General features: G+C 43.4%; 3 protein-coding genes across 3 annotated transcripts in view; 2 read left to right on the top strand and 1 right to left on the bottom strand.

Annotated features, from left to right (window-relative positions):
- Window positions 1–204: 204 nt before the first annotated feature.
- LOC135498268 (zinc finger protein 665-like) lies at window positions 205–5,643 on the bottom strand. Its single transcript, XM_064788495.1, has 4 exons — window positions 5,555–5,643; window positions 4,517–5,133; window positions 3,869–3,929; window positions 205–3,655 (listed from the first exon to the last, which is right to left on the bottom strand). Exons 2-4 carry the CDS (start codon window positions 5,096–5,098, stop codon window positions 1,440–1,442), a joined length of 2,859 nt encoding a protein of 952 aa, XP_064644565.1. The 5' UTR covers window positions 5,099–5,133; window positions 5,555–5,643; the 3' UTR covers window positions 205–1,439.
- A 715-nt stretch (window positions 5,644–6,358) lies between these two features.
- On the top strand, window positions 6,359–9,928 carry LOC135498323 (acid-sensing ion channel 2-like). The gene is made up of 7 exons (XM_064788577.1): window positions 6,359–6,623; window positions 7,024–7,583; window positions 7,792–7,945; window positions 8,205–8,264; window positions 8,658–8,829; window positions 9,171–9,481; window positions 9,714–9,928. The coding sequence occupies exons 1-7, from the start codon at window positions 6,359–6,361 to the stop codon at window positions 9,926–9,928; spliced, it is 1,737 nt and encodes a 578-aa protein (XP_064644647.1).
- A 4,052-nt stretch (window positions 9,929–13,980) lies between these two features.
- The window catches only part of LOC135498266 (zinc finger E-box-binding homeobox 1-like), a 137,778-nt gene continuing 126,119 nt past the window's right edge, over window positions 13,981–25,639 (top strand). The window contains exon 1 of the mRNA XM_064788491.1: window positions 13,981–14,041. Within this exon, the coding sequence (XP_064644561.1) occupies window positions 13,984–14,041 (58 nt within the window). The 5' untranslated portion in view covers window positions 13,981–13,983. The remainder of the gene's footprint in view (window positions 14,042–25,639) is intronic.

The raw sequence follows: 25,639 nt of genomic DNA, 5'->3' as shown, positions 1-25,639 counted from the left end.
AGCAGGTGTCACATCGACCAGTTAGACTTGCCAAGAATGCTAGGAGTCGCCGACAGAACAAGTGCTAAGAGAGATTCTTCAGTTGTATACCTGCATGTCTGGACACAACAAGTGTCATCCCTGAAGACTTGTGCTAGGAGCCCGAGGAGTGTCAAATCTAATCATCCTTAATCATGTCACAAAGCATCAACGAGCAAAACAAAGTTCAGATTTTGATTCTTTATTTTTCCGTGTTTCACCACCAACAACATCCATGTACATCACAGAACAACTGGAAGAAAGGTTTTTAACGAGAAACTAGAAATCCATGCACTTGATTGGGAACAACGTTTACGAAGACGTCGCGTCACATTACAGGGATGTAAAACCGTCCGAGCTGTAATGCATGGTGACGTGACGACGGCCAACACTATGTAAACGTTGTTCCCAATCAGGTGCATGGATTTATAGTTTATACACCATGAAAAACATAGTACATATCATGTCCATGCCAGATTATTGTAAACACATAAAATTCAACATACAGTTAAACATTTAATATAAGGTTAAAATCACCGTTGGTGAATAAAAACCAAGAATATCGGAGACAATATTTTGTTAAAATGAGTAAAGAAGTAAAAACTGTCGGTGAAATATCATTTCAATAAACTTGAACTCCTTGATTAAAGGTTAGCTCTGTGGATACTATACATGTAATAACAACTGAGGGGCCAATCATTTGGTACTCACAATGAACGCACTATTACGCAATTTGTCGTTACTCCCCTTTATACGCAAGAGGTTATACGCTAGAGCCTTGAAAATGGACCTCAAATTTACCAATAATGCTTCCCCCCTTGTTTCCTATTCACTAAATGAGGAGCCTCTTATACAACACTTTTAATTCAATTTATAAAAAGACTATCCTATCATAGTCGCAGGTCACACTGATGCAAGAGGCCCAACAGATACACAGGAACATGTCAAGAGGCATTATAACAGCCAAGAGAATCTCCGAGGACATAGTTATTGTCTCAAATCTCCCATTGGTACTTCAGAAGATGTACACCTGAAAGTACGTTTCATACATACATTAGGGCCGTTTAGACGACAGGCGAAAAGACCGCATTCGGATCGAATCTGGATGAATCCGGATTAAAACCACTCAAGGCGATGGTACCTTTTTAGTCCGGATGCAACCACATTGATCCGGATCTTTTTGCGTTTACACGACGAAAAATTAATCCGGATTCGGGACGCATCCGGATTTTTTCGCGTCGTCTAAACGGCCCTATTGTACATGTACTAGCAATTACAACTGACAAAGGTGACATGATTGATATGCAAAATTGGACAAACCACATGATTTTTTTTGAAATATTATGTATTGTAATGTCAGAGGACATTAACCCTTTCTAAGTACGAGTTGTCATGAGGTGTCAAATCCCACTTGGTTTATCTCAACACAAATCCTCAACTTTTTCAACCTCAAACTCTCCTTTCAGCTGTAAACCTCCAAAATGGCTGCCCTTCTTGTTTTCAAGTACTTCCACTTTCTTCACCGCTGACATTTTCAACGGTGTCTCCAAACATTCAAAGATGGCACTCTCATTCATCTCCTCATGTGTACTAACATCGCCACTGGCCTCTTCAATAACCTCGGCAACACTTTCGGCATGAACCGCCTTTATGTGGCGCCGCAAACTATTCTTCGACGACAACATTTTCTTACAAAATTCACATTCTACTTGATTTTTCGGCGTAGGATTGTGAATGAGTTGAACATGACGTTTGTAATGACTCCGATCCGCAAAACAACGGCCACAGAATTCGCATTCATATGGCTTCTCCCCACTGTGGCGCTTCAAGTGGGCATCTAGCGTACTTTTCTGCGTAAAAGATTTATCACATAAGCTACACTTATATGGTCTTTCACCAGAATGGATCAAAAGGTGACGGCTCAGAATGCTACGTTTCCCAAAACATTTTTTACAATGTTGGCATTCAAATGGTTTCTCCATCGAGTGTCCTCGCACATGGTCTTGAAACGTCTGATTACTGCGAAACTCTTTAGAACAGAGATCGCACTTAAGTTTGTTCGGCCCAATGTTATGGTTTTTCGTATGTTCCTTTAGTTCCTGCTTCCATTCAAAGGTGGAGCCGCATTCGCGGCAGATAAACTCACCATGTTCATCGGGTTCTCTGTCTGCAGTATTTGCAGAATGACCTGTGACGCCGTGAATGCGTCTACGATGCTGTCTCAGCTGGGCAGGTGACTTTAACACCTTCGTACAAATATCACAATAAGCAGGATCAGTGTTACCTGTAAAGTCATGAGCGACGCGGCGATGCGCCGACATGGATTTGTGGGATACGAAAGACCGGTCACAATCATCACACTTGAAGGGTAAGACCCCGGTGTGGGTTCGGATGTGATTGATCATGACCGTATGGTTCAGGAAGCCTTTATCACAGACACGGCAAGTGTAAGGTTTCGGTGCGTTGTGGACGTCAGTCATGTGACGATTATAACTCTGCTTGAGCAGAAACTTCACATCGCATTCCTTACACTCATGAAACTTAATCTCCTCATGTTGTCGTCCGTGTAACCGGAGAAGAGCTTTGGTACGGAATTCCCGCGGGCATTTCTTACACTTGTGCATCTCCCCGATACTCCCGTGGATGAATTTGATATGTCGAGCCAGTGGCTGCAGATGGAAGAACTTTTTACCACAGAAAGTGCACTGGTGAAGTTTCGTGCCAACATGGATCAAGATGTGATGTTTGAGGGCCCAGTTTGTTGTGAAGCCTTTCCCACAGAATGAACATTTATGTGGGCGTTGACCAGTATGAAACAACATGTGTTTCTTCAAATGAGAATTCGTAAAGAAGGTTTTAGAACAGGTTTCACACTTAAAAGGCTTTATACCTGTATGTTTTTTGACATGTCGCGATAATACTGTATTTGTCGTGAACGACTTCGGACACAAGCTGCACTGGTATAACTTGAATCCTAAATGCAATCGCACATGACGCGACAGGTCGCAGTTGCGTTTGAAACCTTTGTGGCAATGATCACAGATGTAGCGGCGTTCCTCAGTGTGCGTCTTCACATGCTGCGTCAACTTACTCTTCGTGATGAACGATTTGCCACAGCCATCGATTTCACAAGTGTATGGTTTCTCGCCCGTGTGACTTCGAGTATGTGTTTGTAAATCACCGGCTGCCCTGAAGCGTTTATCACAATGAGTGCATTGATACGGCAAGTCCCCCGTATGTGTACGCACGTGTCTGCGTAAACCGCCACGCGTAACATACCTTTTCCCGCAATACGTGCAACAGAATTTCTTTTCAGCATCATCCTCGTGCACAGCGCAGTGGGCATGAAGTTCGGCTTGACTAGCAAATGGTTGCTTACAGTAGTGGCAGCGCAGTTCCATGCCTGATAAATGGTTGGCCTTGTGTGCCTGAAGTGTCGGCACATCCACAAACGCCTGCATGCATTGTTCACACATGTGCTGGTTTTGATCCTTGTGTATTTTGACATGTAAGGACAATGCTACGAAGTTGAGGAATGACGTCGGGCAGTATGGGCATTGAAAGATTGTGACGACCGTTTCGACTGCTTTCATCAGAGGCCGCTCTCTTGGTTTGCGTGGGCCACGTTTCTTGACGGCTGAAAATAGGTGGGGAGAGATCAGAACAAGCATATCTGAAAAGATTTCATTCAGCTGTGCAGCACGACTTGGCTATTTTCATAATTCTTTTCACAAAATCAGTTCTATTTGATATCTTCCTTATACAACTTGATATATCTAAATGGAAAGGGCTGCGAAATATGAGTCTCCCTATACATAGAGTTACAGGGCTCTTTCGCAGACAATCTTACCTTTTGGTTCAGAGCTTTTTACAGCCTTCGATCCTTTTACACCTTTCTTTTTTGATTTTCCCTAAAAAAAAAACAGAATCAAACACTGTCATTCATAATAGTAATCATCATAAGCAAAGTTTAATTTGTACCAACTGTTAACTTTAACTAGCAGACCACTTACACACAAATAATGACATTGTGCTGATGTAGTGATGACATCACAGATCTGTGTGTACTTTTGGGTGGAGGGAATTTTAAGGTAGTTGAGAAGAGTTGTTCATGGAGAACAGATTGAGTCAGGACATATTATCTAGAGGATAAACTATACCAGTACATATGACAAAGAATGATCACAAGCAAGAGACCTGGGCCGGCCCATCATATGGAGTGACTGTATGAGTGGAATACAACCAATGTCAGTAAGTAATGACAAACTTTTCACCAACTGCAAGACTTCATCACAACTGCCACAACACCATCATCAAACATGCAATCTTGCCAGTAACAGTTTAACTTTGCCACTCCCTAAAATATCTCCCAAAAACAGTTGTGTGTATAGGCATTTCGGCTGGTTGAGATTGTGCGTGTGTGAGCCATTGGACTCCAATATGTTCGGAGCAATCCGTCTGCAGACAGGTTTTATTTCAGCTATTCTAATGTTCTCACCTTAGCTTCTTTGCTTGGTGCCACTGCTTGATCCTCAAGTCTCTCCATCTCACCCTCAAGTGGCATCAACTCTTCAGAGCCCACATGCTCAAGAATGGTGATAATCTCTGTGAAAGTCTGATTACAATGCAAGCACATGTAGATATGATCGATATCTGGCATCTGGCTGTGCACCTTCAAGTCCTCGGCTCCGACCATGATAAGGTTACATGTCTCACACCGCAGTAACAGATACTCGCACGGCTTTTCCCCATGGAGGTTAACCGGCACCGGCACAACCGGTAATGTTTGCACATCGATGTTTGGGAGACCATTATACGGATTAAGCAGCCCATTCCCGGGTAGTTCGGAATCCATGAGGAATGAATCCTGATCTACAGCTCTATCATGAATAGAGGTGGGAGAATCCTCTGTCATAAAATCATTCGGAAGTGCAGATAATGGTTTCGGCTTTAGAATTTCCGTGTCAAAGTCCGACAGTTGTCCACCAGTCTCACTGACAACTGTTGAGTCGCTGTCGTACACAGTATAGTCACCCAGATTGTCTGAGGTCATGTCGAGTGACTCCATCATGCTGTTCATCTCTCTGGTCAGTGGCTTCTTTTGAGTGGGATGTTCTGAAAAAAGCATCATTTTCATTAGGATGTGGTGAACACATAATCCACCCTACCATTTCCTGGTCTTCCACAACTTGATTTTAGGGCCAGTCTCAACAAATTTCTCCGACTAGTGCATTGTCAAAGTTCTAGTATTACAACCTACATTGATGATAGATCCCCTCCCCATCTCCCCGTGAGAGTGTGAGGTGGACATTCTCTTTCAGTAATCTGACATCTTTCAGTGACATCATCAAAAGCTATAATCATGATCTTTAGACTTATGGCAATGATGGGAGATGTGTAATTTTGCCATTTTTTTGTTCATTTTTATTTGACATTTCATGAAAATACACCCAAGTTACATTCGCAATGTCAACTAAAGTTGGTTCAAACTGTGAAGAAACAATTTCACACAACTGAGATCCCTTTCCAAACGTACTTTAGTGCAGAATTTCTTTGAATTTTATCATTTTACAGGAAATTTTCCAAAATATGCTTTCCTTGTCCTCCATGATGGGGGCTTCGCCGGCTCTGCGCACCGGGCACCGCGCACCCTTGAGGCCAGGCAGGGAACTGGGAACTGAGGTACGCGCATAGTAAAACAGACGTAGTGCAGGCGGGTTCGAGTCCAAACCCCAATTTGTCTCCCATGATCATCATAATGTATAATGTATGTTTATTGGAGTGTGATCTTGGGCAAGTCGCTTGGACGTTTTATTGGTCGTCTGGAGCGAGACCTTGGGTATAACTTTCCTACTGATCTAGATCTTTATGTAATTAATGATCTCCCAGACGACGACCAACCCATTGTTGAAGACAAATACATGTATATTTTCACATCGTTGTGTTTCCCTGGTGGCGATTGGGGGTAGACTCCTGTGCAGTCCATTTCGTCATCCTGATCGTCCTCCTCGGGGCGATATGACGAGGCTGGTCCACTGCGCCCGGAGTGTAAACCAGGAGGCTGAAGAAACACTGAGGTAAGTGACGTCACCGACACTCACCACCTGCTGCGCTCAATCCATGTCTACTTTCATAAATCCATAACTTATTGAGTAATGAAAAGGCTAATTAGTGTGAGGGTGCTTCACTTCGATATGATCAAACAAGTTATGAATCTCAGTATGATATTCTTACACAAAGTGTTTTGTCTTTGAAGATCACATACACTGAGAGTTAGAAGCGTTTCAATGATACTCAGATAGTCCAACAGACGAATACACGTCTTTTTTCGAAGGAGGACATGTCTCTTCCTTTGCAGATTCCCGAGGAGAAAGCAGAAAAGCAAGATTTCCTTGCCAGACTGAGCAAGTATGCGGAGGAGACAGAATTCCACGGCCTCCGGCGCTGCATGCATCCTGATGTCGCCCTGATCCGCCGCCTTATTTGGTTCACCATGGTCTCGGCCAGCTTCAGCTACTTCATGTACGGTATGGTGAATAGGATCAAGTATTTCCAGGGCTCACCCCACAGTACCAGGGTCGACCTGCTTTACGTCTCAAAGATTGGTAAGTCTTACTCCGGTTTCTTCCTACTCTTTTCCTCAACGCTCCTTCATTGCAAGAGCGGTCACCAACAGTAGTCAGAGACTAAAGCGCCGCTCCGAAACGAGCGATTCAAATCGCTACGCCCTGCGAAATCGTATGCGACAATAATCGCTTGTTTGCAGCAGTCACTTGCAGGTCGCAGCGACGTGCGAGTAGATATCAAACACATTCTCAAAGCAGATAACTATTTTAAAGCATATTCATATCGTAGGGCCTCGCTCCTCACACTTCTAACTGCGTCGGAGTATATCAGGTCCAGCGCTTATCAGTTTGACCCCGCCCAGATGAGTTAATTTGGTCGTATATAGCTGCGATTATAATCGCAGGTAATTGCAAGTTTGACGATTCTATCGCTTTCCAGAGTTCCCATCGGTCACGATCTGCAACGTCAACTCCTACCGCCTCTCCTCCCTAACCGACGACGACATCTACAATCACGGGCAGACCCTGGGGCTCCTCGACAAGGACTGGCATCTCCTCCACCGGGAACATTATGACCAGGCGTTCCAGGACCGCATAGACGCCATAGACTGGCAGTCGTACCGGCCTGCGGCACCGGATTTGGCGGAGTTCACCAAGCGCACCGGTCACCAGATCAAGGACATGCTCCTGATGTGCCGCTGGCGTGACGAGATTTGCGGCCCTGAGAACTTCACGCACGTCTTTACAGACTATGGCAATTGTTACACCTTTAATTCGGGCCAGAATGGCTCTGTTTTGACGTCGAAGAAACCTGGCCGCGCCCATGGGTTGAATTTGTATTTGAATTTAGAAGAGTATGATTATATGAATAATGACCAGACTGTGCATGCGGGATTTAAGGTCCTTCTCCACCAACGCAAGGAGCCGCCACTGGTGGATGAGCTGGGTCTCGGCCTGCAACCAGAAACGCATTATCTCATTGCGATTCGGAAGGAACTGGCAAGTATAAATGTCATTCATAAGATTACAGCCTTTCCTTGCATTTTGGCGTCCTTCTCGCATAACTCGGGTAGTTTACAGTGGCGCCATCAGATGAAAGCACTTGACATGACACTTGCGCTCCAATCGCACCAGCTGGCTCGGTTCGTTTCCTGGATAAAATCAGCGAAATAGAATTAAATTTCACCCTCATTTTATACTTCCACAGATCATCAACCTTCCAGAGCCGTACGGAATTTGCGCCAACAACTTCGAGATGAAGCATTATGAGCAGTACTCCGTGGCCGGCTGCAGGCTGGAGTGCACATCTGCCAGCGTCATCAGGAACTGTTCCTGTCGTCTGCTGGAACTACCTGACATGGGTGAGCATTTCTCTATCAATACGACACCCCCTTAACTCCTTGGATTATCTAGCTCCGCATTCGAAACTCTGCTTCGAGTAAGCGACGCATCAAAGGAGAGCGCTATTGTCGAGAGCGAGAGCCCACAGACACAAGCTTAAGCTGAGCTCAATGTAGATCGAGTCACAGGTGTGCCCCGCATGTTCCCGCTGCGTTTGTTAGTAGGGGGCCAAGGGGAGGACATGCTCCGTCACTCATCTCTCTCTAATCTGTCTACCAGGTAGCGAAGTTCCACTGTGCAGTCCACACCAAGTGAAAACATGTGCCAACCCAACATTAGGTAAGTACTTGCACATTGGTGGTATTCTTTAGTTGCCTTGTTGGCTCTTGTGTAACCGAAGTCTGTCGCTCTGCCGGTGGTAGACCGTTGATTGCGAGTCGACCAACTGGTAAAGGTGGACTACCGAGCCTTCTTCGCTAGCCGCAGAATGACCTTCCTCGTCAGGACTGGTAAGCTGTCGAGTAAGAGGAAGGGCACTTGTATGGAAAAGGAGGGCGTGTATGACCTTTCTCGGCAGTGTAGCACTGTTGGTATGAGTGTCGCTGCAGATGCCAGTTGATTAGTTCATTCCACTTCTGACCTTGCACACTCTCAAAGAGCGGGCCCGGATGATGATAGATGTTAACCCTTTCGATGGGCCATATTATATAACATTTGTATTTGTGTTTTCAGAATTCCTAATGGACAGCGATGACTGCGTCTGTCAGACTCCATGCAACATGTCCAAGTACAGCATGGAGATGTCCTCACTCAAGATACGACACGAGATGGTGGACAAACTCAAGGATATGAACAAGGGGAGGCACACTGAGTCTGGCATTAATCTAACGGACACAATAACAAGGTAGGGCCCCGAAACAGTAGCATGGTGTCTTCATCCATACCCATAGCCGCTTTACAACCAATAACGCCTTTGCCGGGCGTGGCCAAAGATTGCGTCGATGAGATTTCCAACCGACTGTTTGGTCTGCCTTCTACATTGTAGCATCGGTCTTTGCCGTATAACCTGATAACTGGTCACTGGACACTATGTCGTCAGCCCATGCGCCAATACTTCCAAGCGTATATCGTCCAGAAGCGTTGTGATGGCAAGATGGTGATGTTCAACAAGTCCGTTGCATCTCCAGCTTTTTCTATCGACCATTTTTCAAACATCCTTCTTTCTTTCACCATTGACTTATCCAGTGACAGCCTTGTTGCAATCAACATCTTTTACGAGTCTTTGAACTACGAGATAGTGGAACAATATGCTGCCTACCCCAGCGAGGCTCTCTTCGGTGATGTCGGCGGTCAGATCGGTTTGTTCATTGGCGCAAGTGTCCTCACCCTCGCCCACCTCGCAGAGTTCATTATCGACGAACTGCTCATCCTTTGGAAGAAGATGCGCAATCAACGTCTGCTCAGGATGGCTGAGATACCCGGATTTAGGTCTGCAGCCGGGCTGGTGCCAGGCATAACCAACCGAACACCCAACGGGGTACCCGATGGCTTCAGAGGTAATCCTATCTGCTCCCACTTTTACGTGACGCACATGAAAACGGTAAAGACCTATACACTTGAGCATTTTCCTGCATCGGTCTCTGCGCGGGAAATCACTCGGCCCCAATGTTTATTTGGCGCGGGGCAATTTAAAATTGCCCGCTGGTACGTACAGTTTGAGCCTTTTGTTGAAACAACCGCCTCCAACCACCGCCCGCAATTTGAGGTTTCACTCAATTTGTTCTTCAGGTAGCATGTCAGTCTTGAGCAACGGGATCGGGATCTACAAACCAGGCACAGGACCAATGGAATTAAAGGTCAACGGTCACGACATGCACATCGTGGAGAATACGCACGCTGTCATTGAGGCGGGAGGGGACGGGATCACCAAGCTCCCATTAACGAACTACCCCAGCCAGCTCAGCCTCGACCCAGACGGCACAGTCAGGCCAAGGAACTCTTGACTCAAGACTGAAGTCTATGCAGACTGTATACTTTTGTCATTTGTTCCTCTCAAAACACAGGGCCCTTAAAAGAGACCGTCAAATTTCGTGTGTGAGTTCACTAGAGCTTCAATTCCCTTACCGTTATCGGATGCGCATCCGATATGCCACGAGATCCTTCACCGTCAATTCCTTTACCGTCATTGGATCGATGCCACCAGATTTTGAGTTTTGTAAATGTTTCGGGGATACGACCAATGCATGCGAGCACCGTCGGCGGAACCCCAGCGCCCGCCCTTTCGATCTATCCGTGGGCCGCGCCACTAGACTGTCAGCGCTCACGGACTCCGGACCTCCAGACCTTAGAGACCGAGCTTTTCTTTACCTTACAAATACTATATACTTCGCGACTCACTTATATGCGTTGTTTTTTTCACATACATTGTTCTCGTGGTTTACGGAAAAGTAGGCCAATACATGTACATGTAATAGTGTCTAAAAACAATATTCAGTTAATGGAATTACACATTTCTCATTACTGTTTGCTTAATATTGCCGCAAAAGAAAAAAAAATCCCAATGGCGGATTCGAACCCACGCCAAAGGATGCCTCCAGATCGCTGAAGAAGTGTGCGCAGTTAAGGCTACACCACGTGACCATGAGCAGCCAATCAGTGTCAGTTCAGTTTAGGAATTATAAATTTGCACCCGTCACAGTTAGCGTCGGCGCAATGGATTCCAAGTGAACCGACTCAGACTTTACAACAAATCCGCCATGTTGCTGACGTCACTGGCGCCAAAAACTATTTCTTTTGACCCTGTTGACCTCGATTCTAAAAACTTTTTCAAAAAGGCCATTCAAACGTAAAATCAACTGCAAGCATTATCTTTTATATCACTGAGGTATGTAGATACGATATACTGAGAAAAATCTGTACAACTATCGAAATATAAGATTACTTGGAACTATTTCGGCAAATCACTCCGCCACCTGCGCGACCTAGTTACAATTGCGGCGCGTTTTCAATATGGCGACGACATGTATGGCATTAGAGGGATGTCATCTGGTCATGCATCACCGGGCTCGTTGATAAGATGCAAATAAAATCCCCACGTGAACACGAAAGCCTTGACGGTACAGCGCTTAGAGTGTTAAACCGTGGTTCGGCTGGTCACGGGTTCGAATCCCGGTTGATCTGCCACTTTTTTTTCTCTTTTTTCTTCATTATCTTGTTATCTATTCATTCATGTTCATGTTATTATTTTCATTACTATCATTATCATTATTATATCTTGAAGTAAAAAAAACCCGAAACAAACCTTTTCAAACTGCAGCACGCACTGATTCCGGGCGTTCGAGTAATTCCCTGATTCGTATCAGCAGCAAGCTACCTTGGGTGGAAAAGTATTTCTGTCAGACAGTGACTTCTCCAATCAGATTTAGTTAAAGGGCATCCTGAGATTCAGGCTTTTTATACTCCTTCGTCATATCGAGAGGATCGCCGTTCGTTCAGACATATTTACTGGAGAGTTGGTCCAATTATAGCTAGAACCTGCACTATGAGGTAATCTGAAAGGTGGAGGGTCTATGCTGAGTGGCCGGGTTACCCTTTGCCCTTGGCCAGGCCGAAAGTGTTGTTCTGCCCCTCTGGTACTGGTGAGTGGTTCATTTCTAAGGATTCGGACACTTTCCAAAGCAGTTACTTTTCTGTTGGTTCTACAGCTTCGTTTAACCTTCCTTAAAGAATGAGCCACTCATCCCGCACTCATCGCTCTAGAATCACTGCAGTGGTGTGCGGCAAAAATCTCTCGTATGCGCATTTAACCGGCAAATCGCTTGTTTTGCTGTAGATGACCGAATCTTAATCTTGTCGCAATCACTTGCGTTGACCATCGCAGACGAGTGATTTTTGTTGCGATCATGCGATCATCATCGCAGGACGCAAGGATTTTTGATCGCTTCTTTGCCCGCACTTGATTTTCTTTCGTGACGTATCGAACTCTCTCCCGAACTCTGTCTTTTCGCCGATAGGTCATGTCACCTCCTATGCCACCTCCGCCAGTAATGCGCCGCATTCCTTACCATATTCATTAGTCTCCATACACGAAGCACCTCATCTTGTTACCATATTCATCAGTGTCCGTAAAGCATCACCTCGGCTTGCCTGCCGTATTCAAATATCGCTCTAAAAAGTGTTAATGTCCTTCATTAATGCGCTCCTTGCATCTTGTTGCTCATTTCAAAGTGTCGCTATAAATTTCCCAGGAAACGACGCGGACCATTCTGACATCAGTAGCCGACGACCAACAAACGGAGACGGAATGTAATTGACAGGTGGTGTTGCGGCTTGACAAGTTTCGTCGCTGCCGGGAACATCACCGTCCTCTCCCCGCCCAACAGACACGCGAAACTCTCATCCAGCGGCAGTTATGAATGTATAGATAACACATCAGATCTGGGGAGCGACTATATCTCTGCCAAGAAGGTGTCAATCCTCCGATCAGGTATTGAGATTTTGCGTGGCGGAGCAGTTTCTGTCCGAAACGAGTGTCGGAATATTTGTGATACGGCTACGTCACGACACCTTTTTTCACACCCAGTTGTTTATTGGTTCATGGAGACGTAAAAAAACACCCATGCAAGGTTATTTCATTAGGAAAGATGTTCGACAACTGAAAAATAGCGGATTAGCACTGACTCAAATGATTCGTAACAATTTATATGTCGGGAATTGTAAGTCTCGACGAGATGTGACATGATCCAGGTCGCCTTTTCTCCAGGATTCTGGTTTTGTGTAGCTGTCCATCTGACTGAGGAGAGCAGGGGATGTACATAAAGAGACTACTCTGGCTCAGTCTTTTAGGGCAGTTATACCAGGTTCTGGTCAATTTAAACGCTAGCTCCCCTGGCGTCGACCATCAGCACGGGCGTGAATTTTTAACTTTATACAAAATCTAGTTCCATTTTCTTAGCTCATGTGGCAGCACATGACAGTGACGACAAAATTTACAAATGTTTTATCATAATAATTGAGCCTCTCAACAGGACATTGTCGCATTACCACTAAACTGGTAACCAGGGGAGACCGTAAACAATTCGAACAAACCCGTTCACAGGTATCAAGTCTTGTTAAAACACGAGACTAAAACATTTAGGGGTCATAAGGGATCAAGTAAGGTTGTAATGAAATGGAAAGCGCGCTTTTATTTTCAACTCGACTGGCAGTGTCCCCCACCAAGGCAATGCCATCAAAATGTGACCTTATTTTTTGTCTTGCCTCGACTGGATGTGAACCTAATCCAGGTTGTCTTTTCCCCAGGTAGCTGTCCATCTGGTCGAGGAGAGTAAACGTACGGTGGCTGGGAAAAGACATCACATGATATTTTTGTTTCAACATATTTTTGTTTGACCACACTGGATTAAAACATTTTGGAATCAGTCTGGACTGGTTTATTGAAAAAAATCAAGCCAGTTTTAGCTGACCCATAAAGGGAGACTATGATAGGCAGCAGCCAATATAGGCAGCTATAGGCTAGATTAAGTTACCTGAAATCGCCAATAGGGTCTCTCCTATACATGCCCTACCAGTCGCTACAAAGATGGGGGAAAATGGGGTGGATTTCGGGTGAGGCTAGAACTAAAACTTCGAGTTGTGTTTCTTGTAGCGACTGGTATGGCATGTTAGTCCAGGATTCCCCCTATTCATCTCACACCAACCATGTTGCCAACCATGTCATGAGAGGGGGGGGGGGGGGGTATTCGCTGACTGAAGTACTACTTTAACTAATACATGTATCAAAACTGTTTCCAGTTACATGATGCCCGGGAAAACATACCGGTTATTTAACAAGCAACTTTTGCAAAAGGGAACTTTACTTGGGGGGGGGAGGGTACGCATCCCCTCTCCCTTTAAAAAGACATAGCTGACATTCTTTCCTCAGACGCGGCATAGTATAGTACGATATCAAATAGAAGTGCCCTGACTCTGTCGTCTGCTAACATATCAACCGGAAATAGACTTGAGATCATGCTTAGTGCGCAACGAGCGCGCTCGAGATTGACAGTATCATGAGACGATGGAACCGCAGGCCAAATTCGGCCGAAGAAAACAGTCGAATCCTCAACGAAAGAAAGGTAGGGCAAGTTTAACACCTATATCATTCTCTTTATCACACTCATATCTATACATATCCAAAGTTGTGGCTGCATTAATGCCGCCTGTTTGCAGAAAAACGCATGTTTCGGACGCATGATTTTCGGGTCCAGTTAGTACACGGAGTTTCTATCCCAACTAAGCATCACTTTGCTCCTGTCACTAAATCGATAAAATGCTGCTGGGAGATGGTGGTGGTGCTGAGTAATTGTCTACTCTCAATAATTTATGAATCAAATTAAGTGTGTTACGACTGCCCTGCCATGTTTCTGTTTCTGGGCTGATTTTTGCCTCGGTGAGAACTGAAATGGGTCACCACTAACTCATGTGCAACCAAGACTACTCTACCAGAAAATACAGTGTTCATGCATGAGTCTAAATATAGGCCATGTTCCATGCTATTTATCAGTAGGCCTATGTAGTGGTGGTACGTATCTATATGGCTATAACTTTACTTTGATGCCCATGATGGAAACTGGGACCCTTTGAGGTGTTAGTTGCCATGTTGCTATGGTGTTGCCATGTTGCTATGGTGTTGCCATGTTGCTATGGTGTTGCCATGGTATTGCCATGTTGCTATGGTATTGCCATGTTGCTATGGTATTGCCATGTTGCTATGGTAACCATGTCACCATTGTCCTTGTTGAAGTTGATTGGTTTTCATTGACGAAAAATGCTTATGTTTGGCCTGAACACTATCTCACATCAACACCAATTATTCATGGATTAACATTTCTAATCTCTGCTTTTCTATAGTCTGAAGTACAACATGATTCTTGCTCGAGTGTTCAAGAAGCTATTCAGTTAACCCCTAGCTGACCCCTATCTTCCACCATGATGATAAGTGTGAGGTTATCACTCTTTCAAGTGATGCTAGTTTTTTTCAGGCTGACACCCTCCCCAGATGAAAAAAATCATCTCTCATGGCATCAAGCAATTTTGAGGTGATCCCCTGCATTGTGACAATGTGGGTCAGCCTGCCTGTTTTTAAGAGTAGTGGAATGGACTGAAATACTTGTCCCTAATAGAGAGGTTCTACTCTACATAGTTTGGTCCCCTCCCCCCCCCCCCGTTTTAAGTTGTATTGGCTAGGCCCAAGTGCAACAAGAAATCAGCAGAGATCTGAGATATCTCAATTAGATGTCACCTTGAAGGACCCTGACACCTTGATCTAAAGGGACCTGGTTCCATCCAAATCATGACCTGGCCATTCTCACCTCATCAAGAAGACGTCCTCCATGGTCCACTATTTTATATCAGGGCTGCTCCACCTGTCAAACATACACCCTCCCCTACTTGGTAACAGTGCTCACTCACCCTTGTCAGTAGTGCTACAAGAACGTGTCACACGGACTGGAAACATTTATGATGTGTTTAATCAACAAGATGGCCCATCATAGACTTATGATCTCCATGATAGAATATACATGTATAGTGAAAGAACATGGTTGTATCCATCTATGATGGAATCCATTATAGAATGTCTGACAGGCCATCATAGAATATACAGTGGAACCTCTCTTAGCGGAAACCCTCTCTAAAAGGACACTGGTTTTGGTCCCAAACCGGCCATTTCCATTCAAATTGACCTCTGTAATCAGGAGACCTCTTCATTAGGGACAGCACTGGTCAGTCCCGAGGGTGTCCTTGATAGAGATGTTCTACTGTATTTCGAAATTAGTGAACTATTCTAGTTTTCCAGTATTCTGTAGACACTGACAATCCCATATCCTAAAATACCTAATCTTGTCTCCCCGTTCATCTTCTCGACCCCACCTGGTAGGGAGTGTGTACAATCTCTGGCAAAGCCCCCTGAGCAGTTGAGGAGCAATCAGAATGATAAAAGATTCAAACATTCATTTACCTGATTCCCGCCTGTTAATTGTGTTTGCGATTGAAGTGGTTAGACACCGCGACTTGACTTCCTGCGCGGGGTACGCCGATACGTCAGGTGCGAGATGAGAAGACGACATTGGTGCTGCTTTCCCTCCGTGACTCAGGTATTTTGTCAATGACAAAGGTGTAATGTCGACTGATTGTGAAACGAGGAGGTATTTGTCATAAATTTGACGGGATGTTCGCGTAATCTTGTGGAGATGGGCGATTACTAAAGTGTTTGTGGTGCACCTTAGTCATGTGACCTAGCGCAATTACATGGCCTCGGTTCAAAAATTGAATTAGCGTAAAATTTCAAAGATTACATCATTGTGACTTTGGACTTGTGACTAAGACATTTGTGATGTGTTCCTATGATTGGTGATCACAGGGAAGTCAAGGACACTAGGCTGTCTTATTGAATCAGAAGGCTTGCATGATTCTTTGGGCAGGCATCAGTATTATGTCAGTTAGCTTGTTGGAGAGAAAGCTCTTCCTTGACTGGCGTGTCTTCACCTCCTCCGGTTTCTGACCTGATATTCAAACTCTTTCACCAGGTTGAATGCTTCCATTGTCTGTTGTCAGTGATTGTGAAAAAATTATATCGAAGGGTTAACACATCTCTATTGTCTTATGAAAATCAGGTGTTTGAACTGAACATCAATCTGAATTCAGATAAAAAACACATTTTTAGCTCACCTCTTAGCAGAGGTGAGCTTATCCCATACCGTGGCGTCCGTCGTCCGTCGTCGTCGTCGTCGTCGTCGTCGTCGTCGTCGTCGTCGTCGTCGTCGTCGTCGTCGTCGTCCGTCGTCCGTTAGCAGGGCACGTTTCGTAACTGTTAGAGCTATTGAGTTGAAACTTGGTACACATGTACCCTTATGTAATGACACCTTGGAGACCAAGTTTCGGTCCGATTCGTTTCATGGTTTGGCCACCAGGGGGCCAAACGTTAAAAGTGAAAATATGCAATATCTCCCTTAATAGTAGTCGGGAAATTTTGAAAAAAATATGGTAGGTACTTCTAGCAAAGGTGCATCATATATCCTCCGGGTTTTTGATTTGACCTCCTTTTCAAGGTCACAGAGGTCAAATGGTGTAAATTGGCCGTTAGGATGTAACGATGGCACGTTTCTAAACTGCAATGACTATTGATACCAAATTTGGTACACATTTACCCCTTAGTCAGGTGATCTCAGGGACCGAAGTTTGGTCCAATATGATTCACCACTTGACCACCAGGGGGCAAAATCCAAAAACCTTAAAAATGTGATTATTCCTTAACTTCTTGCCCGATTGCCACCAATTTGATATCATGGGTACATCTAACCACCATACAGTATATGTCACCCAGGTTTTTAATTTGACCTTCTTGTCAAGGTCACAGAGGTCAAATGGCGTAAATTCGCCGTCAGGCCGTAACTATGGCATGTTTCTTAACTGCAATGACTATTGATCACAAATTAAGTACACATGTACCCCTTGGTCAGATGATCTCAGGTACCGAAGTTTGGTGCGATCTGATTTGCCGTTTGGCCTCCAGGGAGGGGGCCAAATCCTAAATTCTTCAAAATGCCATTATTCCTAGTAATGACTTGCCCGATTGGCACCAATTTTATATCATAGGTACATCTAATTCTAACAACCATTCAATGTGTCACCCGGGTCTTCTTTGATTTGACCTACTTTTCAAGGTCACAGAGGTCGAATGTTATGTAAATTGGCCATTTTGGGGAAATTGTAATTGCCTGGACCTACATCAAACCTAACACTACATGACACAATACCATGCTCTTTATCCATCTTTCCTCCACATGAGGTGAGCACAATGGCCCTGGCCATTTCATTACAGATAGTAGTAATCTAAATCATAATGAAGCAGAGTAGCACTTTAAAGTTATGATGTAAACTATACTATGAAACAAGACAGACTAATTATCATAAATCACCCACCTCTCTGAAATACATCTCTCCTTGGCCCTCCCAAGTCCAACCTACAGAATGCCTCTGTTACCTTGTATAAGTATAATCAAATATCTAATCTAGGGTATAATTGATTTCGTAATTTGAACTCATAAAGTTTATTTTCTTCTCAAAATTCTTCCACTTGTTACAGAAGATATATTGAAGATGGCCTTTTAGAATCTCTTTGTGGTCAAAGAGTAATAACGGGGATATGATAAAGAATCAAACTTCTGTACACCTTTGATCGGAGCAAAGATTAGGCTTCTAGTTCTTATGAGGATTTTTTTGTACAGATATCACAATTTTATAAAAATGAATGTTGTACCGACCTTCTCCTCCCTATTTATTTTAACCTGAATATTTCAATCTGGTTTTGTTTTTCACTGTTGAGTTCTAGGTTAGATTAGGCCTACTGACAAAAAAGACAAGTTTGGTGTTGCACCATGCGGCTACTTCCAGAAGGAGATTGAACCTTGAAGCATGGCTTGAGAAGACCAATCTAGAACTTTGAAATTTTACTTCACCAATAAGGTTACTCATTTTCCACTGAATGGTTAAATTTTTCACCACATCAACCAATGTAACCAAGCTAGTTTGTCTTGCAGGGTAACATATGCGCACGACATGCAAAATTCCTGGTTTACTTGTTATCGGGCCATTTATGTCGCAGATGAAACATTGTAAAGTGAATCGTCGAATCAAACCAGAGTCAAAGATCACCTTTAATGCCATTAAAAGTAGAAATTGCATAAAGGCAACGTCAGGGTACGGAGCCATGCACCGCGTACCGCAATCTCAGACCCATTGTATAGATCAATTGGATGATACGTGGAACTTTGTCGAGGCGACCAGTTCAGCGTAAAGATAACAAGAAAAAGAATTTGAAATCTGACTCACGATGCGCGAGTCCTAAAAAGGTATACGCTTATTTCATGAAGATATAATTCAGATGTGGAAACTGATTTTTATTCTTGTCCCGAGAGAGTGATTAAGATTCCGTAACTGCTCAATTGAAATTCTTTCGGCGAGATAGGTTGGTTCTTTTCCGCGTCAGGGCTCACCGTCGATTCGGCCATGTTGGCTTACAAATAACGCACCGAGATTTTCAAGAAGGATAAGGGGCCGTGTACTCTCGGGGGATGATGTGAACTTTATTTGTGGAAGATGGATGAGGGAGTTGAAGTTAGTGACGTTGGGCTGATTGTGACCGCAGGGAAAGAAGTAGTGTTTTGGTCGTAGAGGAAGACATAATGGTCTGAGAGGCAGTTCGGTTGGCGCGTTGATTTATTTAGGCTCTAGGTATATTTGCCCCAGAAAAGCTGAGCTAAGAGACAAAAGAATCCCAGCTTTACATGTGAGTACTGGTCTGAAATATACAGTCATCGGAATATGACTGTGGATGAGTTGTCATCTCCAGTGTCAGGTGAATTCACCCATACCCTTGTCACAACATTCTAGTTCAGTCTTACTTTCACTGATTCTCTGTGCTGCTGAACAGTTTCTAATAGATGTTGTACGGATGAGACTTCAGTGAAGATGAACTTACGAGTCGAAGTGTGCTGTCTCCTTATGTCCCACTCGTCCTCAAGGAGTCAGAATACGCCAGGTGGGCTCCACATTGACACACCTTCAAGAGCAATTATGGCTCATTCAAATATGTCCAGTAATTGAGGGAAGGTCCTACACCATCTTGTCGTACGGCGGTAGACGTCTTTCAGTGTATTCCCCATTTGGCATCAGTGGTGTAACAGTCATAGTCTTTCATTTCTTTCAAGAGTAACCAAGTATTGATAGATGCCATAGTGTTTTGCTTGCCGGGATGAAAGACGGTTCTGTTTGAAAGGCTCTTCGATTTCCAAATCCAGAGCTCTCAGCTTGACCATCTCAACTGCCATGAAACATTCCATTGGTTCAATTGTTTGCCGAAAGTTATCGTTCTTCTTGCTGGATTTGCGAGGTCTTGACTGGAGTCAGAAGTTGAGAACATGAAATTTATACACCCGTGGACAAGCTGGAAAAACCTGCTAGCAGAAGGCAGGTTTTCATGCTGTGCTCTTAGGGCAAACACATGGGACAGTGAACTGTTGCTAAAACTAAAAAGGAGAATTTAAGACTAGCAACAATCTTGCTTTGGGTGAAACTCACTTCTTACCTCACCAACCTCTTATCAAGAGAGTTGTCCCCCACTGCTTGGTTTCCAATTTCTCCACTGGTTCAATGATATGAAAAGCATTGACATTCCATGTTTGTCTCCTCTGGTGTAGCGTTTCTCAAGAACTCCTTGTGGTGTACACACCTGACTTTAATGGACACTTTGTAATGGTAAGGATGACAGGTTCACACCAGACAAGGAGGCAGGATGCTGGGAAGAATTTGAGGATTATTCACCCAGTTACATACACCGGTGACTCGAGTGGGTGGATTGTTATAAGATATAATCGATGTGATACCTTAACCTCTTGTGTTGGAGTATTCTGTTGTTGTGATGTATTCTTGAGTACTATTTATCATTTAAAACCAAGTGCTGCATACATCGGTAACTCAAGTTGGTTGATAGTGGTGAGAATAGTCCGCTCAGATACTTTCAGAAATATCCTGGGATTTGCAGTACTATTCTGAATCCCTGTCCATTTCAGAAGGAATGGGATGCTGACTTTACAGATGTTGAAGGATGCACACTCCTTGCTCTAATGACCAAGAGTAAGACAAACATTATGTCCCCTGCAAATGTTGGCAATTTATCAATTTCAAATTTGCCATCTTCTTTGCAAAAAGCACCCCTTGCCACCCAAACATTTGATTTTGTCACTTCCTCCCATTTTCACTTGGTGCACCCCTGACTTTGCCAAAAGAGCCCCCAAACTGTTTGGTGCAGTACATCATTTTATAATTTAGCAATCAATTTGAGTTATCCCCTGACGACCTCGTAACGAACCGGTTAGAGATGAGAGCAGTTGTACCTTGCTAGTAGGTAAGTGCATTGCTCCCTGGTGGCCAGTTCAGGCAGACGGTAAAGGAGATATATAGAGTCCACCATTCCTTGCGGGGGGTGGGCTACGAGTCATTTGTAGGAAAACCACAGATAAGTTTGAATATTTCTGAAGAAGAATGGTACAATGGTACTTGAATTATTCACAGAAATAGTACTCTGAAAGTTCTCATTAAATTAACTGTTTTACTTAGATTCAATGTTTCATTTTGTGACCTGGCCCCCCTATCGATGGCGTAATGGCCTATCCGAATCCTCCACGGTACATTTATCAAATGCATACCGTAATCCGCACTTAATGTCTCGTGCTAATCATATAACTCCTGATATTAAACCTTGCTCGAGGTAGTAATTTAACTACGGATATGTTGCATGCTGTTATTGGCAAAGTATATTGAAAAATTGTGCAAAGTAAAAACAGTTTCATTCTCTGTAGCTGGCTTTTTGGTATTGATGCGAGTGTGGTTGAGGTCTTGTTGAGTGCTTGGCAGCAGTTAGTGCTGAGAACTCTCTCCTCTAATGCCTCTACTATACGTGGGGAAAGTAAGAATCCCAAGCCTAAAGTTCCTCTGGGGCAGCTCAAAGTATTTAGCATGACACAGCGATATGTAAGATGCCGTATTAAGCCTGTTTACAGTGCGTCAGGTAAATGATCACGACGATCAATCGCAACGGTAATCAGGTAAACACCACAAAATGGCGGCCCATTCTGCGCAGACCATAAATCAAAACAAGACATTCCACGTTAAATGAGATCGCTTCCATGTCACACCTTATTGTTCTCGGCGACGGCCGGAGTGGAAACTGACAAGGCTGACACGTAATACAGAAATATCGTGGAAATTTCTCATCTTAATCAAATAACCGGTACATCATTAGGGACAGGTATGAATACGACACCTTATCGGTCTCAACCTATATGTGTTTAATATGATTTCCCGTTGGTGCGTACCTTGAAACGGTGCGTTATCCTCACCACGGATGGCCATTTCCACGAACCTGATTCGGGGTCGTGGCAGTTACGAATCATCTTGATTAATTTTACATACGAAGCGGAAACTGAATTATGTAAATTTGGACAAATTGCTTGATCAAGTGGCCGAGTGAAGTCATAAATCTCGCGCCTTCACGTCGCTCTACGATGAGGCAGCAGATTGCACGGTCAGATTTAATGTATCATTTTGAAAACAGAATATCGGGAGTTAAGAACAATTCCGGAGAATGATACTGACAAGAACTATTACTTACTAACTATCGTAATCACGGTACTGGTTCCCAAATATTGTACTCAAATAGGGGCGGCTCGATGATGCTGAGTACATTACCTCAGTCCACCCGGTCAATGGCGATCGCGTACCCTTACGAATATTTTTTTCACTTTTTTTTTTTTCTTCCTGCTCAAAATGAACCAACATCACCAACATCATCAGTCCCAAAACTTTTTGACTTTGAAAATTTTTCAAAATTTTGACTTTTTTTTCTGCTAACCCCTTACCCTAACCCGGAAAAAAATCCTGAGTCCAAAGCTTGACTTCACCATGGTAAATCCCAATTCACCATGTTGAATTGGGATTCATTTTCGTAAGGGTACAGTGTAGTAGAACGCGTTCAAGATGCTAATAGCTGTTTAGCCATTTGCATATGAAGCACCGCTATAATGGAGCGCTGAAGTGCTAGTATCAATGAAATCCTACGCTGAGAACGGGTACATCAGTATTGGGCAGCCATTGCGGGTCTGTTGAGATAATCTGTGCTTGGTGAGAGGAATCGGAGATGTTACACCTCAGTCCTTGGGTGGATAGGCACGGAAGTTACTGCTGGTCCATAACGACCTAACATCCCTGTAATACTCATTCTATCTTGCTAGACCCACTGAGCGCATGGTGATCTCCGTTTTCTAAGCTGTTATAAAATGTTTTGTGCACCAAAGCTTTCCAACTGATAACGTTTGGCTGGAGTTGACTTCATTTGTAATCAGCGATCTTTCATGATATCAAGAATAAACAACCCGCCTTAGAAATTTACAAATTGTCACAACGTATTGACAATCCATTTGTTTGATAGCTCACGAAGAACTCCCTCTCCAGATATCATGATTGTTATCAAATATTGGTTCAGAATACATTCCGATGTTTTGTCAAATATATCCTGTCAGTAAAGGGTTAAACTCACCAGGCCTTGTAATCCACCAGGTGATTCGCTGGCTTTGATTTTTATTGTGAGATAAAAATCAATTGAAATACACACGGTGGATAATTTCCACATATTGACGAATATGAATTTAATATGGTGCCACAGCTCCCAGACGCTTTCACGTATTTAGAAAGTCCAGGTGTTACGTTTGAGAGGTGGGTAGAGCACTAGAGATCAATATGAAATAGAATAGGTAACACATGTTGATTGCGTTCAACACGTAGTTTACCTGGCCAGGATGTCGTTGTCGGTTTCAATCTAGTCGTGATTGTCGCTTTCGCAGTGATTTTAATCTCAGATTTTGTTTTGAAGTTCCCGAATTTTCGAAGTTTTATAATGTCTGGAGGTATGTAGAATTTTCTGAAATTTTGTTTGATCAGTGTGTGAGTGATAGGTAATCGGGCCTTTGGGGCGTGTCTTAAGTAACTGGATTTGACTTGACTGTTCTTTAGGAATGAGTCAAAGGCCCTCTGTAGGAGGATGAGGTAAAAGGTTAGTGTTTCTGCGAGATAAACACAGCCTGCCCCTCTAGAAGTGTTCCAAGTCTATCTTCAGGTTCTCTAGGTTGGCACCATTTGACAAAATGTCTTTTTTGACTGCTACTGGCATTCTCCATCCTCTCATACGGTATTTCAGTGTCAGAATGCCCTGTTTTGCAAGACGATTTGTTGATGTTTCCCATTCATTACTTATGAATAGGTGGCACCACATCCTGTGTGCCCACGTTAGACCCTAAGATGATAGCTGATCACATGATAACCTTCCAGCCCACACATCTAAGATGCAGCATCTCTCCTGGCCTCTGCCTGTCACTCACACCTGTGGTTGGGAAATGTTTGCCCACCTGATGGTTAATTGTGATCGGATCGAACTCATGCAGTCAATAACGCAATTACTGTGTTTGCGTTATGATGACCCAGTGATCAAACATCACCGCTCGATAGTCACAAATCTTACATTGACAGATTTTAAAATTATCACAAAAAATACCATGTTTTGACTCATTGGGTGATATGAATAAAGACTAGCAAATGCTTTTATCTAAATCTCCATGTACATTTACACTAGGCCTTCCAGTACAAAACCGGAGTAAAGGCATTTGCTAGTCTTTATTCATATCACCCATTGTACTTTAGAAAACCCAATATTTGATGGGTAAATCTTCTCATGCAAGATACAATGAAGTTTGGTCGCTACAGTGACAAAACTCACCATCTTTGAAAAGTCAAATTTGATTGGTGATGATCACTCCTGGATGCAAATTACGCGAATCGTAACTTGGTATAAATCTTTAAACGTCACCGTCTCCCCGGTGTTAAGAAAACCTAGTGATGAATCCCCTGGTGTAAGATAAGCGTACTATCAGCGAAAAACAGCAGAATGAAAGTTTAAATAATTGCAGTGATAATGAGGATTTTAATGACAGGAGTTGATTCATATTTTACCATGCCTGAGAGTGTCTTGTCACCTTTGTGAGGTATTAGCAGGAATTAGATCCTTTCATCATTAAGTGACGTTTTTATTGCACATTTGGAAATTTTCAGACAACGTCTGTTCAAAATCTTCTTCTGTGACGTAACATTTCTGTTTTTTGGAGGATTTCTGGGGTTTTTTCTTCTGAAAAGAGTAATTTGACAACAGAAATGGCAAGACCGATGCCTCTGGTCGCTGTAGAATGTTTCAAAATCTGGGAATATTTTTGCGAGTGAGGGTAGTTCCAAGGACAACATTTCTCACATAAAAATTTGTTCAGTTTTTTGCATTGCCACATTTTCATGACATTAGCGCCTGTACTGCTATATGTTAAGATAAACCTTCATTCCGTCTGATATAAAAGGAGAGGGTCTGACAGCAGGGATATGAAATGCACCTGGACAGGCACAAAGAAAGAAGAGCCTTTTTGTGTTATGATATACCACCGAGGAGGAGCAGATTGTCAAGAGATAACTAGTTTTCAATACGCCGCCTGAATAGGGAGACTGAATGAGAAGATAGCCCACCAACAATCTCAAAGGGATGACACCCTGCTGGTGTGCTGAAGATGGGTTTCGTGAGACTTTGATGTCTGAGGGGTAAAGGGATGCAGAGTATGAGAATGTAGGAAGCTGATCTGTCTCCTGACTGATGTGGTGGACATTCTGTTACCAATGTCCCAACCACAACTGCTTGAGTAATAAGTATAAGTGCCAAAAATGGAAGCAGTTATAAATGAGTCACTATTGGTTTTGACCAAAATTGCAATATGTGCGATACCCAACAATATGCCATAAAGTAACAAGATTGACACTTGGAGATATTAACTGAAATAGCATAGTAAATTAATCATGTTTTTCATTCAAGTAGTGTCATTGCGTTTGATGAATATATTATGACAATTTCACTAATTCTGCACTATCTTCATTCTTTATAACGTCGAAGAATGAATCATGTCAGCACGACAGATTCCATTCTGATTTCTCACAAATTTCTCACGCAGTAAATAAGATTTTCGTGTTTTTCTTCAATGGCGTCCAATTGCTTATTTATGGAAAGTTTCTTATTTGACTTTTCAGACTAA

This window comes from Lineus longissimus, chromosome 13, assembly GCF_910592395.1.
Source record: "Lineus longissimus chromosome 13, tnLinLong1.2, whole genome shotgun sequence".
NCBI classification, from domain to species: domain Eukaryota; kingdom Metazoa; phylum Nemertea; class Pilidiophora; order Heteronemertea; family Lineidae; genus Lineus; species Lineus longissimus.
The sequence above is the reverse complement of the archived record's forward strand: the minus strand, read 5'-3'. Positions and strand labels throughout refer to the sequence as shown.

Coding starts and splice junctions, on each gene's coding strand:
- LOC135498323 (XM_064788577.1), top strand. CDS start 6,359: ATGTCTCTTCCTTTGCAGATTCCCGAGGAGAAAGCAGAAAAGCAAGAT. Junction 8,265..8,657: donor ATGTGCCAACCCAACATTAG/GTAAGTACTTGC, acceptor TTGTGTTTTCAG/AATTCCTAATGGACAGCGAT. Junction 9,482..9,713: donor GGTACCCGATGGCTTCAGAG/GTAATCCTATCT, acceptor TTTGTTCTTCAG/GTAGCATGTCAGTCTTGAGC.
- LOC135498268 (XM_064788495.1), bottom strand. CDS start 5,098: ATGAACAGCATGATGGAGTCACTCGACATGACCTCAGACAATCTGGGT. Junction 3,930..4,516: donor CACCAAGCAAAGAAGCTAAG/GTGAGAACATTA, acceptor TTTTTTTTTTAG/GGAAAATCAAAAAAGAAAGG. Junction 3,656..3,868: donor AAAAAGCTCTGAACCAAAAG/GTAAGATTGTCT, acceptor ACCTATTTTCAG/CCGTCAAGAAACGTGGCCCA.